This window comes from Nannospalax galili, unplaced genomic scaffold (genome assembly GCF_000622305.1).
Source record: "Nannospalax galili isolate Female #2095 unplaced genomic scaffold, S.galili_v1.0 scaffold874, whole genome shotgun sequence".
Lineage (NCBI taxonomy): Eukaryota > Metazoa > Chordata > Mammalia > Rodentia > Spalacidae > Nannospalax > Nannospalax galili.
In genome coordinates, this window is record NW_008334302.1 from 436409 (window position 1) to 455090 (window position 18682).

General features: G+C 36.3%; 1 protein-coding gene across 4 annotated transcripts in view; it reads left to right on the plus strand.

Moving 5' to 3' along the window:
• The window catches only part of Slit2 (slit guidance ligand 2), a 354605-nt gene that overhangs the window by 271936 nt on the left and 63987 nt on the right, over positions 1 to 18682 (plus strand). For all 4 annotated transcript variants that reach the window (XM_029561716.1, XM_017797197.1, XM_017797196.1 and 1 more), the window contains 8 exons: positions 1869 to 1943; positions 3250 to 3393; positions 6380 to 6523; positions 8037 to 8203; positions 9626 to 9758; positions 13219 to 13287; positions 15961 to 16032; positions 16481 to 16552. In XM_029561716.1, coding sequence (XP_029417576.1) covers positions 1869 to 1943; positions 3250 to 3393; positions 6380 to 6523; positions 8037 to 8203; positions 9626 to 9758; positions 13219 to 13287; positions 15961 to 16032; positions 16481 to 16552 — 876 coding nt within the window. The remainder of the gene's footprint in view (positions 1 to 1868; positions 1944 to 3249; positions 3394 to 6379; positions 6524 to 8036; positions 8204 to 9625; positions 9759 to 13218; positions 13288 to 15960; positions 16033 to 16480; positions 16553 to 18682) is intronic.

Genomic DNA, 18682 nt, shown 5'->3' on the forward strand with positions numbered 1-18682 from the left:
TAGCCCCTTGATGGCAGGGATGGTGCATTATAGTTTCTGCCCCACTGTGTCTATACACATGCCTGTTAATGAATTTTTAGCAATTTGAATAATTAAAAATAATGTCTTTCAAAGGGATGACAGAAACTAACTCCTTTGTGGCTGTGGTGATTTCCCTCTACCTCCTAGCTTATGGTCTGTGTATTATCGCAACAACTTTTAGAAATGTATGAAGACCATGTATCAGAGACCCTGAATTTTGCTCAGTGTGGTTACATGTGGACTTATACTTACTTCTGATAATGCTACAAACAAATGATATTATTGAACAGAATAATGACTTCAATAAGCTTATTCCTCAATCAAGAATTGTATTAGAAATTAGTTTCTGATGTAGAGGTTCAGTGAAAGACCCTGTGACATTTTTAATGAATGTTTTTCAAACTTTGCCTATAAAATCAATAGCAAAGGAAAAATATTTGCAAACCATGAACCTGATAAGGGATTTAGATTTATAATATTTGTAAGTTATGTGCTGGCAGTGGATTTACATCCAGAATATATGAATAATTCTTATATTTAGACAATATAAAAATGTATATACCTAACTAAAAATGAGCAAATTATCCACATAGACATTTTCCCATTGAAGATACACAAATGGCAATAAAAACATGAAAGAATTAACAGCTAAATTAATCATCTGTCAGATGTACATTGTATGGATTACTTTTCTGTTTCTGTGATTAAATTTCCATGGCCAAAGCAATTTATACAAGAAAGTATTTATTTTGGTTTAAGGTTCCAGACGGAGAATTCATAAAGGCAGGGAAGGCATGGCAGTGGACAGCAGGAGCAGGAAGTTGGCCGGTCACATTTCATATGTACAGGAAACAGAGTGAGAGGAAGTGGGGCAGGGCTATACACCTTCAAAACCCAACCCCAGTGACATCCTCCAGCAAGGCTGTAGCTCTTAAGGTTCTATAATCTCCCCAAACAGTGCCACCCACTGGTGACCAACCAAGTGTCCAGGTACATGAGCCTGTGAGGGACGTTTCTCAGCCAAGCCACTACACAAATGAAAACTAGAAGTCCCCAATCACTCCTATTTGGAAAACCTATAAACAAACAAAAAATTATACATCATTGAGGTAAATGCAAAATTGTGTACCCTATTTGGAAAATAGTTTATTCTTAAGAGTGTTATATGTAGAATTATCAAGTGGCCCAATAATTCTACTCCTATGGATATACTGTGAAGAATTCAAAAGATATGTTCACACAAAAACTAAAGCCATGTTCCAAGCAGTATTTCCCTAGTCAACAAAATGTGGGATAATCCAATATCTAACCAACTGATAAGTGGCTAAATCAATGTAGTATGCCCACCCTGTTATCAGTCATCAGAAGTAACAAAACACTGATAACACTATAACATGAATGGCTCTCTGAAGCATCCTGCAGGGGCTAGACAGGTGGCTCAGCAGTGAAAATCATGTACTGATCATGCAAAGGACCTCAGTTTGGTTCCCAGCACCCACGTCAGGTAGCTACCTGTAACTCCAGTTCCAGGAGGTCCCATGCCCTCTTCTGGCCTTTGAAGTATTCAGATGGGCATATCTATATATCTGCAGATAGACATATACAATTAAAAAAGAGATAAATTAAAAAAACCTTCAAAACATCCTACAAATGAACTAAAAAGACATTTTGTAGATTAAGAATATTTGATTTTGAAGAATTTGAATGAAATGTTTAATAGTTGGTACTTTCTATAAATCATCTGTGATACTTGTGTTGCGTCTTAAAGTTATCATGAGCTATTGTCATCAATCTGTAGGATAAGCTAACCCCTTCTACACTGTAATGAAACTTTCCTCTTCTTCTAGCCGTCTCAATAATAATGAATTCACAGTGTTGGAAGCCACAGGAATCTTTAAGAAACTTCCCCAGTTACGTAAAATGTAAGTCACTTGTTAGGTATCTTAGAGCAAGTATCTTCATTTTCACTCTCTTTACATTTTATTTCCATTTTCTTTAGAGATGGGAAAATACAAAAAAAAATTGGAAAAAAATTTGCATGTGTTGAAATTTGTATGGTACATGAATTCAGGGTAATCTCTCTAAGGAACCTTTCCATATGCTCACATAATGAAAGCCCAAGCCGTAGCACTTCACTTCAGTACAGACAGCTGGTCTAAAATGTGTCCACAGCAGGAATCCAGCAATCCAAGCACATTGGAATGGGTTCCACGATGTTTGTAGCTTCCTTTGCTAACCCCAAACCATGGTGCTATTTCTCTCTCAGCACATTCATGTCACTGTTTGACTTTTTGCTTCATTAAGCTTTCATTACGAGACAGTGAAAATTAATGATTAGTGAGCTGGCTAGATAGCTCATCTGCCTTACTTCATGTCCACAGCTCATATTTCAGAATAAGTTCATAACCTCAGCAGTTTCAGCAACACTGTGAGTATTCTCCATCCTTGAGGAGAGAAGGAGGGACAGAACTGAGGGAGGTCAAGCCTTCAAGGACCCAGCAGCTCCCTGCACACTTGCAAAAGCAGCAGGAGCATTCTTCAATGGCACCCAGGTGCCCTTATGTGTAACTGTCCACAGTCACTCACATTCTCTTCAGCTGGTCAGACCAAAGGGACCTTCTATGTGTTCTGCTACTTCTAGAACATCTCATTTCTTAATTGTCTTCCTTTTTGCCAATAATTATACTGCCTTTTTAGCTGTGAGATGATAGTCAATGCAACAGATGTTTATTGAACAGCTACTATGGGCATTGCATTAAAAAGATCATGATCCATGGGTCAGAGATGATAATTCAGTTAGTAAAGTGCTTGTCTTGCAAGCACAAAGTCATGAGTGTCAACATCATCACCAACATCAAATAACCACATGTGATGGCAGGTAATGGCAGGTGGATTCCTGGGGGTTCCTAGCCAGCTAGCCTAGCATTCTTGTCTTTATGTAACCGAGTACTCAACCTCATCAGTTATTAGATTTCTACAGATTCCTTGATGTTGAGGTGGGATTTCTCTTGGCATAGTTATTCTATCTTAATATTGCTATCTTTTTGACTACATGTATTAGGGAAGAGTATCTTTCCATAGCTTTAAGAGCACCAGGCATTGAAAATCTTGGGATTGTGGAAGACATGTCTATTTATTCAGTAGATAAAAAATGACCAGATATAGTTTTATAGTGCCCTCTGTTGAGAGCAGCCATTTACAATCTGTGTTTTGACAATGTTTCTCTAGCAACTTTAGCAACAATAAAATCACAGATATTGAGGAGGGAGCCTTTGAAGGAGCATCTGGGGTAAATGAAATACTTCTCACGAGTAACCGCTTGGAAAATGTCCGGCATAAGATGTTCAAAGGATTAGAAAGCCTCAAAACCTTGTAAGTATTCCTGTTTTCATTGTCATCAATTGGACTTCATTGTTTCTTACCTTCTGGGAAGATGATGGTTCCTACCTCACTCTTACATGAGAGACATAAAATTTCAGTCTACACTAAGCATTTCCACAGAGTAACTTTTCATCTGGAGGCCACACTTGTCTGTCCCTGCAAGCTTTAAGGGAAAAAGAGACAGTAGCTTTGACCCATATTTCACTCTAAATTATAAAGAAAACATACTAAGAGTTTCAATAACTTGGTTAGTGATAGGGCAATTGGGAGAATTAAGTTCTTTGTGTTTCTAAAGGTTGTTTAGGTAAGGAAAATGAGACTTGGATTACAAGGTAAGTGGGACATTTTATAGTACTTGAATTCCCTTCATTGTGTGATACTTAATTTTATAAGTACATTTGACAAAAATGTACCCAAGAATCCGAAGAGAGAAAAATCAAACTCTTTAGACTTTGTGGGGGTACATAAAGAAAGCAATTTGCCACCAAGAAACAGCCTTAACAATTTCATTAACATAGGCCCAAACTGAAGGGTCTCACCTGAACCCTGAGAAAAACGTATAGTGAGGGTATGATGTATTCCTTGCTCTTTGTGAAAGAAACAGGAAAAAAAAAATATTGCCTCAATCAGTGGATCTGTTAATAGTATTACAAGTTTAAATCTAACCAAAGAGTCCCATGCAGACACCAAAAATTTACCTGCACACAGGATAGTAGAGATGTACTAGAATTTTACAGAGTAAGCCCATAACCCGATGCCCCAGCGTGTTTGGCCTGCCAGTCACAAAGCCCTCAGAGGAACTAATTTTGAACTCTAAAATTATATACAAACATTTTCAGAGCATACATATGGAAGAGATACTGAGGCTTGTGTTGGTGATGGCCGAGAAAATAGGCCACAGGGGCCCAAGCTGTCTCAGGTTACTCAATAAAGCACATAGTGCTCCCTTCTCCTGTAGACACTGAGGAGGTACTTCTTGTTATTGGAACCTTCTTTCATAAAGCAGGATGAAAGACAGGGAGAGGGACTGAGCTGTAGCTTCACCCTTATCACACATATTAGCCCATCTGGGCTGCCACAGCAAGACCACAGACTGGATGACTTGTACAATGCATGTGCATTTCTCAAATTTCTGGAGGCTGGATGTTCAAGACGGAGGTAAATTTGTGTTTCCACTTTCCTTCCCAGCCTCGGGCTTCCTTCTTGGCTGTGTACTCACAGGGCCTTTCCCTCTGCTTAAGGAGAAAGAGATAGGAAGAGTGTGTCAGAGCATGTGAGCTCTCTGATGTTTCTTCCTCTTCGTATATTTGGAAGCTTCATTTGCTCTTAAGGGCCTTCTCCAGATGTAGTCATCTTCAGGGATAAGAGCTTCAAGGTGTGAGTGAGAGGAGCCCAGACTCAGTTCATAACACCATCCTGGACAATGAATCAGTGTTTCTTTTGATTTGGTACAGTCATAGAGTGTTCCCCGAGAGTTCTCTGAAATCAGCTGTGTCCATCCACTTTTAATAAAGTAGAATTCTTGTTGCTTATGTTTAACGCTTGAGATGAGTACCTCCCAGCTGTCTCTTTAAAGCAATTGTGCCACAAAGAGTTTGGAGCAGTTGAGAGCCAGACCTGGGGTAGTTCAAGTTCTAGAGTAGTTCTGTCTGGATCTGTCTACTCTTCTACATGGTGTCTTTACGTGCTCTAAACAATTGAAACCACACCCTATTTTCCACAAACGTCTTAATTCTTCAGCATTGTTAAGATAGTTACTAATAATGTGCATAGTTCAGCATGTTGTAAAATCTCCTGGCACTTCACACTGCATGCATGTGCTGATGATTTTTGCAGCAAGAGAATAAAGTTTTCTTCAGCTTCTTCCAGGGAGTCGTGACTCCAGTAAGATTAAGACCACAAGTCTCCATTATTCATGACAAAGGAAAGTGCTGATAAGGGCGGTTTGCTGCTATCCTATTGTTTCTGAACATCCAATGATGCCTTGATAAGGAAGGCATCATCTTTCTTCTTATGTACAACTTAGCAGCATGCAGAAGTTTGTATTCCTGATTTTTAATGGGGTGGGATTTGAAACCAACAATTTGTTCAATTTTTATCTCCTTTTCTTATAATCTTTGCTCTTCTAGTGCAGTGATTATTTCGTGTGCAGGAAGATCAATAAATAACTTTTCATGAGTTCTGAGTAAGATTTAAATAATTATATATTTGTACGTGAGGAGTTTAGAACACTTTGGTTCCATCTTGAAACCCCACAAGTAAACAGTTCAGAAAGGAAGGAGTTGGGAAGTAGCCAACACTTTAACAGTGCTGAGGAATGGCAAGTGTTTATCCTATCAATGGTAATGTAAAATTAATCAGTGTTTATTCAAGGTAAAGCATCCGACCTTGTTATATATTATGCTTACTTCTTTGGGGAACTTTTAAACTTAAAACTATGAACTCTGTAATAAGTAAAACAATTTGATGTTGTCTTTGTGGATGCTCAGTCATGCCTCACTCCCACAGTTCCTGTCTGATAGTGACTCACTCTCTAAATCCCTGAGATGCCCTCAGCTCCCCACCTGCCATGGCTATTGATTCTTTTCTCCCTCGTTTGTCTTGTATCTCAGATGTCATACTACCCAAATGCACAAATCACTGGGCTCCAAGGACTCAGAATAGGTGACTTAGGACATTATGCAATGAGGCAAACATAATTATAGCATCAAAAGAAAATATGCTACCCTTGTCATGGGATTGTAAATCCACACAGGCTTACCAAGCATTCTGCAGCTGAGTTTAAACACTGATGATCCTAAACATTCATTCTCACAGGATGATCTCCAGAACAGCCATTCTTTATGGGAAATGGACATTGAAAACAATAGTAATGAATACTACATGTCTGCAAAAAAGAATTATTTTGGTTCTCAAAGAGGCAAAATTGATTATCTGATATTTTTTCTTCATAACAATGCCCTTTTCCTTCCCTCAGGATGTTGAGAAGTAATCGAATAAGCTGTGTAGGGAATGATAGTTTCATAGGACTCAGCTCTGTACGTCTGCTGTCTTTATATGACAACCAGATTACTACAATTGCACCTGGGGCGTTTGATACTCTACACTCCTTATCTACTCTGTAAGTATGAACGCATGACCTTACCTGTGCCTGCTGCTTGCCTCAGTGGATTATAGTCCTTACATTTATTAATAGCATTTTAACTCATTGCTAAACATCCCTTAAAAAATCTAACAAAGTATTTAACCATCTCAAAAAGGGCAAATTTGTTTATGTTAAACATCTTTTCTTTTTTTAGTTTTTCTAAATTTATTACCTACTTTATTACTTAAAACTTGGACAAAATATAGACCATTTTCAGCCAATATTTTATACTAGTGGGATCAATGACATGGCTTAGATTTAAAATTCTAACTTGATACTGCAAATAAAAGAAATGTTACACATTTTTCCAGTATTCTTACACTGAATATTTTTATGAAAGTTTTATAAAAAGAGAATTAGTAGAGTTATTACCAGCAAATTATACTTTAAAAGGGTTATTCTGGTGACAAGAGACATATAAAGTTGAACAGACCAACAAAACCGTGTTCACTATGACACTAGGAAAATATTGATGAGGTGAGTTGAGCCTATCTGAGAGAATATTTTGTGTAGACAGCTTGAAAATGAAGAATATGTGTAGGTCTATAATCAGAACTCTGAAAACATTTTTAAAATAAACTCTAAACAATATATTATAGGCCTTTTTATATCTGTATCTGAAACAGAGTGCTTAAAATTATGCCTCTTTATAACTAATAATTTCCTGGTCATGGTAATCGCTAAAGAAAAGGGGAACAAAGATAGAAAGGTTAAAAACAAAAACATGTTTGACATTGCTCCAGTCACTGGAAAAATAATGTGGGGAGAGCACCCATCCATCAGTAGAGTACTTAATCTCTTTTCCACATAAAGTGTGGCATTTTACATGGAGTGACTAATTTGCGCATATTAAAGATGGCATGTTTATAAATAATGGGATTGTCAATAGATTTGTGCTGAAATGTGAGATGCCAAAATTATTGAGATCGGTAGAAGTAAATTCATTTTTATAACTGGCATTTAATCAACTCAGCTGTCAGTTTAGATAGGAATTCTATTCTCTGGAGCAAACAAGAGATGGGAATCTTGAGTTGACAAATTAATGAAATAGCCCTAGTCAGGTTAAACTCCATAATATAAGGTAATCAGCCTTCATCTTTATATTAAATTACTGCATTATCAGTGCAGGGAAATTTGACAGTAGTCAGATTTCTGACAAGTTTAAATTATTTCTAAAAGAGGTATCTATCAAGATCCACTGCATAAACCCTAAATTGCTGCCTTCGATTTTTTTTTTTTTACCTAAAATTATTTGAAGAATTCTCTTAGGTGAATGCATTATTGTTGACTTCTAGACATAAATATTTTAGCAAAAGATGTGTGCACAGTATATTTTCATGTTAGTGAGTACATATGGGGAAATGGAACAACGAAGGTTAAGATAGAATAGTTGTAGCAGAAATAGTGTAGAAAATGGTCATGTGGGACTTAGAGAAATAAGAAAGTGAACCCCAAATTGAACTATGCATTGTTTGCCTACGGCGCTTAGAAACCTCTTGGCCAATCCTTTCAACTGTAACTGCCACCTGGCTTGGTTGGGAGAGTGGCTGAGGAAGAAAAGGATTGTAACAGGAAATCCTCGATGCCAAAAGCCCTACTTCCTCAAGGAAATCCCAATCCAGGATGTAGCCATTCAGGACTTCACCTGTGATGATGGTAAGAAATTCTTGACAAACTATAAGTCATCAAACCTCTGTTCCCATGACCGATGTGATGCGTCTGTTGTTCTATGGAGAGCAATTCTTCCGACACTGTAACACAATGTAGTAAGATGGGCTTAAAGGTCTTGCAGGAAATGAATTCCAAGACAGCCTTCACGCCATAGCTTTCTTTGCTCTTTGTTTGTCTGTAGCAGCAGAGCGCTTTTCTGTTTTCATACCGTATTCAAGGCTATTTGATGTCTATTTAGACGTGTTCTAGAAGATTTTCTAGTTCCCAACTTGGGATCTGATGCTTATAGTGCCTCATCCTACCCTTTCCTTACTATTCTCAGCATCTTGATTGGATGCTATCATGTTGAAATAGGAAAAAAAAAAAAAAGTCATAACAGAAGTTCTAGTAAATCTGGCAAAAGGCATAGTCTTTTTTTTGTTGGTCATTTTGAGACAGGGTCTTCCTATAGTTCCAGCTAGCCTGGCCTAGAACTTACTGTGTAGACCAGGCTGGCCTTGAACTCACAGAGATCTGCATACCTTTGCCTCCAGAGAGCTGGAATTAAAGGCATGTGCCACCACGCCCTGCTTCATAGTCTTCATTTTTTAATTCTTTGTCCTTGCATTTCATTCTGATAATAACCCTATGAGGCAGGCAAAGCCAGCTTTGTTATTGTTACCAGTGAATGAGGAGCTCATTTCAGTTCTGTTTTACTTTTTGTTTTATTATTTTTGTGTGTTTTAAGAATGAGGTACTAAGGCAGATTTCTTTGAAATGTTAATTGTCCTCTTATAGCCCTTTATATCTATCTCAATAATTTTTCTATAATTCAGCTTATATTTATATTTCCTAATTGAAACCTGTAGAAATAACTGAACACACAAGTCACTATTAACATTATAGTGATGAAGCTGGAGAAGAGGCTCAGTGGTTAAAGCTCTTGCTGTTCTTGCAGAGATACTGAGTTGGGTTCCCAGTACTTATGTTGGGAAGTTCACAACTGCCTGCCAGCTTGAGGAGATCTGACACCCTCTTATGGCTCCTGCATGCACACACACACACACACACACACACACACACACACACACGAGAGAGAGAGAGAGAGAGAGAGAGAGAGAGAGAGAGAGAGACATAGACACACAGACACATATACACAACTAAAAATAAATGTAAGCCTTTAAAAAAGTAAAAAAATAAAACGAAGTTAGTCATGAAAATTATGAGCTGTTTTCTGAAATTCTGACTTAGGAAACCTGAAAATAATGCTTTGTGAATATATGGGGTCAAACTGTGACTATTACTGCTCTAGATATAAGTGATCATATGGCCTCAGGACTCTGGTGGTGTTAATCTGATAGCATAAAGTCCCTTCTAGCCCCTTCGAAATCAGAAATCCGTGTTTCTCTGTCTCATCTGGTGCTTTAGGAAATGACGACAGCAGTTGCTCTCCCCTTGCTCGGTGTCCTTCGGAATGTACTTGCTTGGATATGGTAGTCCGATGTAGCAACAAGGGTCTGAAGGTCTTGCCCAAAGGCATTCCGAGAGATGTCACAGAATTGTAAGTCGTTTGTGGTCCTTGTTTCCTTCCAGTTGCAATGATAAAATATGCAGACAAAAGCATCTTTAAGGGAGAAAGTGTTTATTTGGCTTACACTTTGAAGGTGCAGTTCATCCCTATGAGAAAAATCACCGCAGGAGCTTGAGACAACTCCACACGTCCAGAGTTCAGAGTCGAGAGAATGAACAAAGCATGTTTACCTGTGCTCAGCACCCTCTCTACATTTACACAGTCTAGAACCAAACCTAGGCAACGGTGCTATCCACAGTGGGCTGGGTCTTCCCACATAAATTAGTCAAGACAGTCTTCCACAGTCATGCCCACAAGCCAACCTGATCTAGACCATCTGTCATTGAGACTGACTTCCCAGATGATTCTAGATTGTATCAAGTTGAGTGATAAAACTAAGCATCACACTTGGTTTTTCTTTTCCTAGATAATTAATGTTTCATACACCAAGGGGGTGGAGAACTAACAAAAACCTTTAGGATCGTGTTTATCTGTTAATGAACATAAAATACAACCATAATTCAGTAATACAAAAGCCACTTCAGAGGCGTTGGGGATTACTGGTTAGCTGTGTCTCCTTTTCATCACGATAGGCTCCTCAGTTGTGTTTGTTCACACTATGAAGCACCAGCTAAGGAGAGTAAACATTACAGAGCTCCCACACTTAATTCGCTCCCCAGCATTCTTTTTTTTCTCATGGAGCATTTTACAAGACTAATGTTCTGGCAAATGGACTTTGGGAAATATTGAATAGTTAACTTTTTTTACAGTGTCTAGGAACTTCCATGTGGTTAATGCTTCTTCGTCTTTATGATGCCTGGGACAATACTTAACCATATAAGATAAATAATTACCTGGGAATTACAAGAAAGTGACATAATCTTTGCTCTTTAAAGGGAACATTGCTTCTTTAGGCTATAGTTGAAGTTCTTTAGATCCTAAAGCATATCAATTATCCCAGACTCTATCATACTGATGCTTAAATACAAAATGCATGGCCAATATCCAAATACCTAGACCTAGAGTGCCAGTCCTTCAGCCTATACTGCATGGCTGCACCCATGTCACATCGCCAGAATGGAATAGATCAGAGAATGAGATACTGGAATAAGAATGCATACATGACACATTCATTCCTTTCCTTCATGTCTGAACTTTAATTTGATGTGAGCATGTTTGATATGAATCCAAGTGAGTCATACTGCATTTATTTACTTTTTGTTTATAAGGAATCATGGATCAATAATGATTTCAATCCACATGTGGTTCCTGCAGATGTGTGCCTGTAATTCATGCAGCTGTATGCAAGCACTCCAAATGAGCAACTTTGATAAACTTTGGCAGTATGCACCATAGGTAATGAGGTTCAAGACTATGTCACTTCGTCATCTTTTGGCTAAGATCAAGTGTCAGTTCCATTTTCAAGGACCTCATTTTGCAAATCATGTGCAGTACGTGGATCCTACTTTAGTCTAAATAAAACACTAAGAGCAGGAAAACACAATCTTAGCACACGTGAAAGAGTATTTTTCTTTTATTGGAAGTACTGTCAAGTGTTAAGTTTTTCTCGCTCACTACCAACAACAGTAGTTAATTAACTATAAGCACTGTGTTGTGTTTAGTTAAATAATTATTGTTTTAACATGTTTGTATTTCAGAAAGTCAACTAGGCCCATAACCCTTTCCTTTTCCCCACTGGGAGATTACAAGTCTGTAGAATATTCTGTATGTGAAGTGCTAATTTTAGAAATGGCCCTTTAAGGAGCAGAGCATTCACATTTAATGCTAAATCCTTTTGATCATTTTACCTGGCCTTTTTTCATCCTATCAGCAAACATTTTTACATACTCTTTAGTTTCCCATATTAAGCTCCATTGGACCTGTTTAATGCACCCTATCTATGTATTGCCTTTGTCAGCTGAATCTTCAGTTTACATCACACTACAGAATTTAATTTCAATTCCTTTCCTCTAAAATTTTTTTTATAGAGAGATCAGGAGAATACTAACCCACTTCTTGGGATTCAAGTCTTACCTCCCAGAGAGCTTATTCTTAGAACCTTACCAAGTCAGCAAGATCCTTCTCTCCAATCATATATATCCATATATTAGAAAATGTTCGTGTGTATTTTATTAAATTATTAAAGAATTTGCCAAAAATAAGTACGTATTGGTAGACAAGCTTGAACAAATGGTATTCATTAGTTTTAATAAGTTCCGTATTCCTTCGTCTTTAAATTGTTTTCCACGTAGACATCCAGAGTGTAAGTTCTGAATCTTTCTGTCTTGCTGTGACAGTTCCTAGGATAAAAAGAGAAAACAGAAGTATGTGGATTGCTGCTTCCCTCTAGTGGCACCAAGGAAAATACAGCTAGAAGAGACAGGGAGGGACAGGGAAAGAAAGACAAGTCAGAAAATTTGAGTACTTTTCATACAAACCATGTCATGTATCACATCTTGATCATATAGTTTTACGGATGTGTATTGTGTAGAGCCATTTCGATTTTAAAATATTAGATATAGATTATCTTAAGCAATTCTTTGGCTTCTTCTACATTCTCTAAAATTTCAGCTTTTACCTGAGACCTCAGGATTGCCCTCTGCCTGGGGACAAGAGAGGATACATGGCCAGTGTGCCAGAATTGGTATCAGCTGTACCTCTGGCCAGATGATACTAGAAACACTTGTATATTCACTATCTATAATCTGGAAAAGGAAAGCCTTGCTTTTTTTAGTGACATCATGGATATAAACCCCGGCATCCATTAATTTCTGTGTCTTCCCAGTTAGCTGATTCTTTTTCCATCTTACCTATTTTCTGATTATTCTGAGTCTAATAAGAAAGATAAAAATGCACTTATATGACTTGTAAAAATATTTTTGCATTTAAATACGGTTTTATAAACTTGAAAATTTTTATGATATTCCATGAAAGCTCTTGAAATTACTATCATAAAGTAGATATATGACACTAAATCAATTTTAAACTACTTCTAAGTTATATCTAGTTATATTCAAATATCTCCTTAAAACTATCCGTTATTTACCAAACGTATTGATATATATTCAGATAGTAAAAATGTAGTCAGCCTCAGAAACTAGGCTGTGTTAGTAATTGGTCAATTTCATGGTGCCTTCTCCACATAAATACAAGTAAACCCAAGGCCAATTTTAAATATAAATAGCCAAATGAACCTTCTTGCTATGCTGATAGAAAAAATGGCTAGATGCTTGGCTTGCTTTCCTAGCTAAACCACGAAGACATGGACTCACCATTCTGTCCTTAGTTCATGCTTTAGCCTAACTGAACCACAAAAAATTATACTAGATTGGACCACTGTGTGGTTTTCTCCTTTCTTGCTTCTTGGCCCCGTTAAAAGCAAAGTATTCACTTGTATTATGATTTCCTGCTATTACTTTATAAGATGACCTTGTTATTTCCTTGTTTTAAGGTATCTGGATGGAAACCAGTTTACACTGGTCCCCAAGGAACTCTCTAACTACAAACATTTGACACTTATGTGAGTAACATATTTTTCCCTCTTTAACTCATTTTATTTCATGAAAATGGGAATGACAAGGGACAGAAGATTTAGTGACTCTCTCATATAATATAAATCACTTAGACTAGCTGCTTCTTCTGGATCATCGTGGTTCTGGACGAGTAGCATCGCCACTGACTGTCGATCAGGCAGTGGGGTATCTTGGGAAAAGGTTCTCTGTTTAAAGAATCACAGGCATAATAATGTGTAAACAGTGAGAAAAAAAAACACAGTAAAACTGGATTTTTTTGATAAAAAAGAAAGTACTTTACTATAAGCCTAAAAGAAAAACAGAAAAAGACTTATTTTTAAAACATTCCTATATAAGGCATTTTAAAGTAAGTTGTAGTATATAGGTATTACAGTTTATTTTATGCAATCATCTGCATGTATACCATATTTAATTAAACAAGACAAAGATGCTGAAATTCTGAGAACAAATTTCAAAATGTTATTTTTTAAGTTTTGTTTCCTCTCCTCCTAAAATAACTATTTCCTGTTATGGAAATGATTTCTGTCCATCTGTAAGGTAAATGCACGGAGGCACTGAAATATGCAAGTGTTTCTATCTGGTTGTGGGTACAGTATTTAAAAGAAGACAAAGTCCTGCTAAAATTAATTTGACGTTTTAGCCTTACTGGTAACTAATGGAAGTTTTCAGCACATGTAGAAATCAGCAAAATGTAATTAATTTTAATGGAAATACATTATCATTAGTTTAATTAAATTTTATAGTAAATATGGCTAGTTTTAGAGACATGTTTCTAGTGTTCCTAGACTATTCTTATACCTAAATAAGAAGTTCCAGAACATTAAGAACAGAAACTATTACACTGTCCAATGTCAACTTTATCTAGATAGTAAGGTTCATTAAAGTGTTATTGATCTCTTTCAAATTTCCATAAAATATGGGAAATCCAAATGGAAAATGGTAACAGGATTATATGAATGATCAATGACTGGAGTGAGGTGCTTCCTGCTACACCTTGTTCTGTGTCTGCTTATTCATTTGACAGCAAGACTTGTTTTCATGTAATTTTGTTCTGTTAAACCATAAACTTCCTGAAATTTTCAAAAGATCAATCTAACTGATTCAGGTCATCTAAGGGAGAGCACGTGAGTACTTAGAAACAATTAAAAATGAGATCTGTGGATCCAGAAATAGATTTTGCTACTGGCTCATTATAGAAATATATTTTAATAAATACATTCAATTATTTTTAAAATGTGGCATAGGATTTCAGCACCTGAAAACATGGATTATATAGATACTGCAAAGTTCTTACCATTTTCATAATTATGTCTGTCTATTTTACTCATATTTTGGAATTTAAAAGCAAGGATTAAAAACAACAAGGATGGATGTTCTTTTTCTATTCTGGATCTTCCATTTTTTAATATGTTTTGGGTTTTCCTTCAGAAAAAAATGAATATTTATAATGGTTATATGTATATAGGGAATGTATGATAATAAACATGTATTGGGAATATATATGAGTGAATGTACATGTAATGAGAATAAGACCAGATCCATGGAATACACATTGTAACTCAGAATACAACTTGAATTTTCAACTAGCCAGTAAGCATTGATTAAAATTCAATATCTTTACTCTTTCAGTAAATAATTATTTATTGATGACCTTCTTAGTGTTAGAGACTCAGCCAAAGGCAGAAACATGGTTGTTTTGCCTTGTGGACAATGGGAATGTAATTAACTAAGGAAATCTATCAGTGATCAAATTCAAATATGTGCAATTTGTGCATATATATATATATGTATATATATAGAAATGATGGTAAAGAATGTAGACCTGGGACTGTAGAGATGGCTCAGTGGTTAAGAGCACTGGCTGCTCTTGCAGAGCACCTAGGTTTGATTCCCAGCAACTCATATGGGGACTAACAACTGTCCCTAACTCCAGTTCCAGGGGAATCTGAAGCCCTCTTCTGACCTCGTGCATTGCACAACATGGGCACACTTACATACATGCAGACAATACAGTTATACACAAAAAACAAATATAATGGGGACTGGAGAGATGGCTAAGTGGTTAAGAGCACTGGCTGCTCTTGTAGAGGAACTGGGTTCAAATTCCAGCATCCACATGGTAGCTAATAACCGTCTGTACCTTCAGTTCCAGTGAATCCAATGATCTCTCTGTCTTCTATGGGTACTACTTGACAAAAGTGTACTTACATGCAGACATAACACTCATATACATAAAATAAAAATAAATCAATAATAATAATATTTTTTTAAAAAAGAATGTAAACCTGATAGGACTTTGAAGATCCATGGTTTATTTCATACCCAGCAAAATGCATCCAAGCTGTCTGTGGAACATCCCAGGTCCTGTGCATGCAGGAGCAGAGACTTCTGCTCTGAAGTGAAATTAGTCCCTGTGGCCACAGTTTCTTAGCCAGTTCAAGACTGGTAGGCACTCCTGATTCTAACAGGGCAGAGTCTGAATAAGTCACACCAGCATTACAGTCTATCCCAGGGAACAGTGAAGTATTCTTTTCAGATTATAGACCAGTGCTAGTAATACTGCTGTGGGTATGAACAAGCAGACCCCTATCCTTCTGAAACTCACTAAGAGTTCTAGTCCGGTTAGTCCTAAACTCCATGTCTTCCTTTTTCTCTTTTAGAGACTTAAGTAACAACAGAATAAGCACCCTTTCCAATCAAAGCTTCAGCAACATGACCCAGCTTCTTACTTTGTGAGTATGAAATTGTGATACTGACTGTTCATTAATTTATGGCACAAGACAGGTTTACTATATGGTCACATGGTCATTGCTTTCAAGGAATGTAAATTCCATCCAGAGAAACAGAAAACACTTCTATAAAAAGCAAGGAAAGAAATTACAAGAAATCTTCTGTTCAGTGTAAGATAAAAGATAAATTTGAGGTTCATGATACGGTTATGAGAGATTTTTTAAGTTAAACTTTTGAGGCAAGTGTACACAGAATGAAGGATTTTTTCAGTTGTATTAAGGAAATGAATTTACTACAACGTAACACAAAAGTGAACAATGTATATGGCGTGTAAATATTTTCAAATTGTAAAATGCTCACATACCTCACTCTTCAACTGGTTTGCTTTAAAATAACACTCGTGCATTATTAGATTCCTGGGCAAAATGAACAGAATATGTTTGCTTTCAGGATTCTCAGTTACAACCGCCTGAGATGTATTCCTGCTCGAACCTTTGATGGATTAAAGTCTCTTCGATTACTGTAAGCACCCTATGTTCAACAGAATCCCTTTCTTGGAGTTCTGAGTTATACATTGTCTTTTTAATGATGTCACCACTTTGTTGATTCTTGCCTATTTTAAGACACATATGTTATGGTTTACCATAAACTTAAAAATAAATTTTCTCATATAGTATCATATTCAATCACTTCGATTTAGATAGTGTCATTTTCTTTTTTTCAATGCTTGTTGCTGTAGGTAGTCATTTATCTGATAATCTATAATACTAAATAAAAATTTCATATAGTTCCAATTGATTTTCTAAAATTTTTTGGATTATTTATTTTTATTTTATGTTCACAAATATTTTCTGGCATGTATGTAGATGGACCACATTTGTGCAGTACATGTGGAGGCCAGAAAAGAGGGCCTTGGATTCAAATCCCCTGGAACTGGAGTTATGAATGGTTGTTAGTCACTGTGTGGGTGCTAAGAACTGAACTGGGCTCTGCTTTCTGCAAGAGCAACCGGTACTCACAGAACCATCTTTCCAACTACCATAGCTCCAATTAAACTTCCGTAAAAATAAGAAGAATTCACCATCTTTCCAACTACCATAGCTCCAATTAAACTTCCGTAAAAATACGAAGAATTCATTTCTTTAGAAATAGCACAGTATATTAATATTTTCTGTTGTAAAATGTACTTGTTTGATGTACTATTCTGGATTTTTTTCTTTGTATTTATTTTGGTATAGTAGTAAATAAATACCTACAGCTATATAACTTATAAAAGTCACAATAGGGTCCTCCTTTGTTCCTCCATAAGCTATTTTTTTACTTTACAAATATGTTTCTAATATACTTCTACCCTACCATCTGTACCTGTTACTTGACTGTTCGCCTGTCACAGGGTATTCCATATATTGGGGAAAATATAATGTAGCTAACCATCCTCATTTTTACAATCATTTGGTCTAATGGAAAACTCTCATTATTTCTCAGAGTACTCTGTTCAATCTATATTTTTATCTTGGTGAAAGTGAGCTCCCCTGAAAACAATGCTTTAGAAGGGAAGTTCCATACAGGTATTTGGATTGTACAAAACTGCCAGATTGTCTCCCAAACAAAATTTACCCATTAATATTAGCAAAATGTTATTCCTCAAAGCATATGCACAAACTTTAAATACTAGAATATTATTAATCCTTTTACTTTTAATGTAACAGATTAAAATTATTTTTTATTCACATTTTAATTTACATTGCTAATGGCTATAACATTTGAGTATCTTTGGTTGCTTACTGAACATTTGTGCTGCCTGTTCTAAGGCAGCCTGATGGTAGAATTGCCCATTTCCTACTTTTCATTTGGGCATAGACATCTGTGGCGTTTACTGTAGATTTTTAGTCTTTTGGTAAAGGAACTAATCTTTAACTTAGTATTCTGAGTATTTTTTCCTCTGTTCCTTACATGCAAATCTTTTGATGTGGATATGTTTAATTTTGATAAAAACTTCATTACTCTTTTCTTTGCAGTTTCTGGGATTTGCATTGTACATTTAAAAGCTTTCCCCATTCAATTATTATACACAAAGTATATTTTCTTTTAAGAGGTGGTTAATTTTGTTTTTGCATTTAACTCTTCAATCTGAAATTTAACTTTTGCAGATGATATGAGATATGAACTAACTTTTTATTTTTCAAAATAAATACCCAGTTGTTCTAAAACTGTGCTGTTACAAGGCCCATTAAAAACTGAAGGCCTCCCATCCAAGTACTAACAGGCCCAACCCTGCTTAGCTTCCGAGATCAGATGAGATTTGGCATGTTGCTCTGGAAATTGTTATTGAATACGTTACTGCTGTAATAAAATGCTTCTTCTAATCATGTGGTGATTAAATATTTTTTAAAAAATTCAAATACATCCATATAGACTGCCAACATACAGAAGCTTCTGTGTTCTATGGTAACCTGATTATATGTCTAAAATCCCAGAATTTGGGAGGTAGAGGCAGGAGGATCCTGAGTTCAAGGCCAGAAAGACCTTCTTTCAAAAATTAAATAAATAAATTGCTTCTCAGTCATTTACTTTGGCTAAGATCAAGTGTAATAACTAAATATATACAACTGCAATTGAACTATAAAAAAAAACTGAAGACCTCATACATGT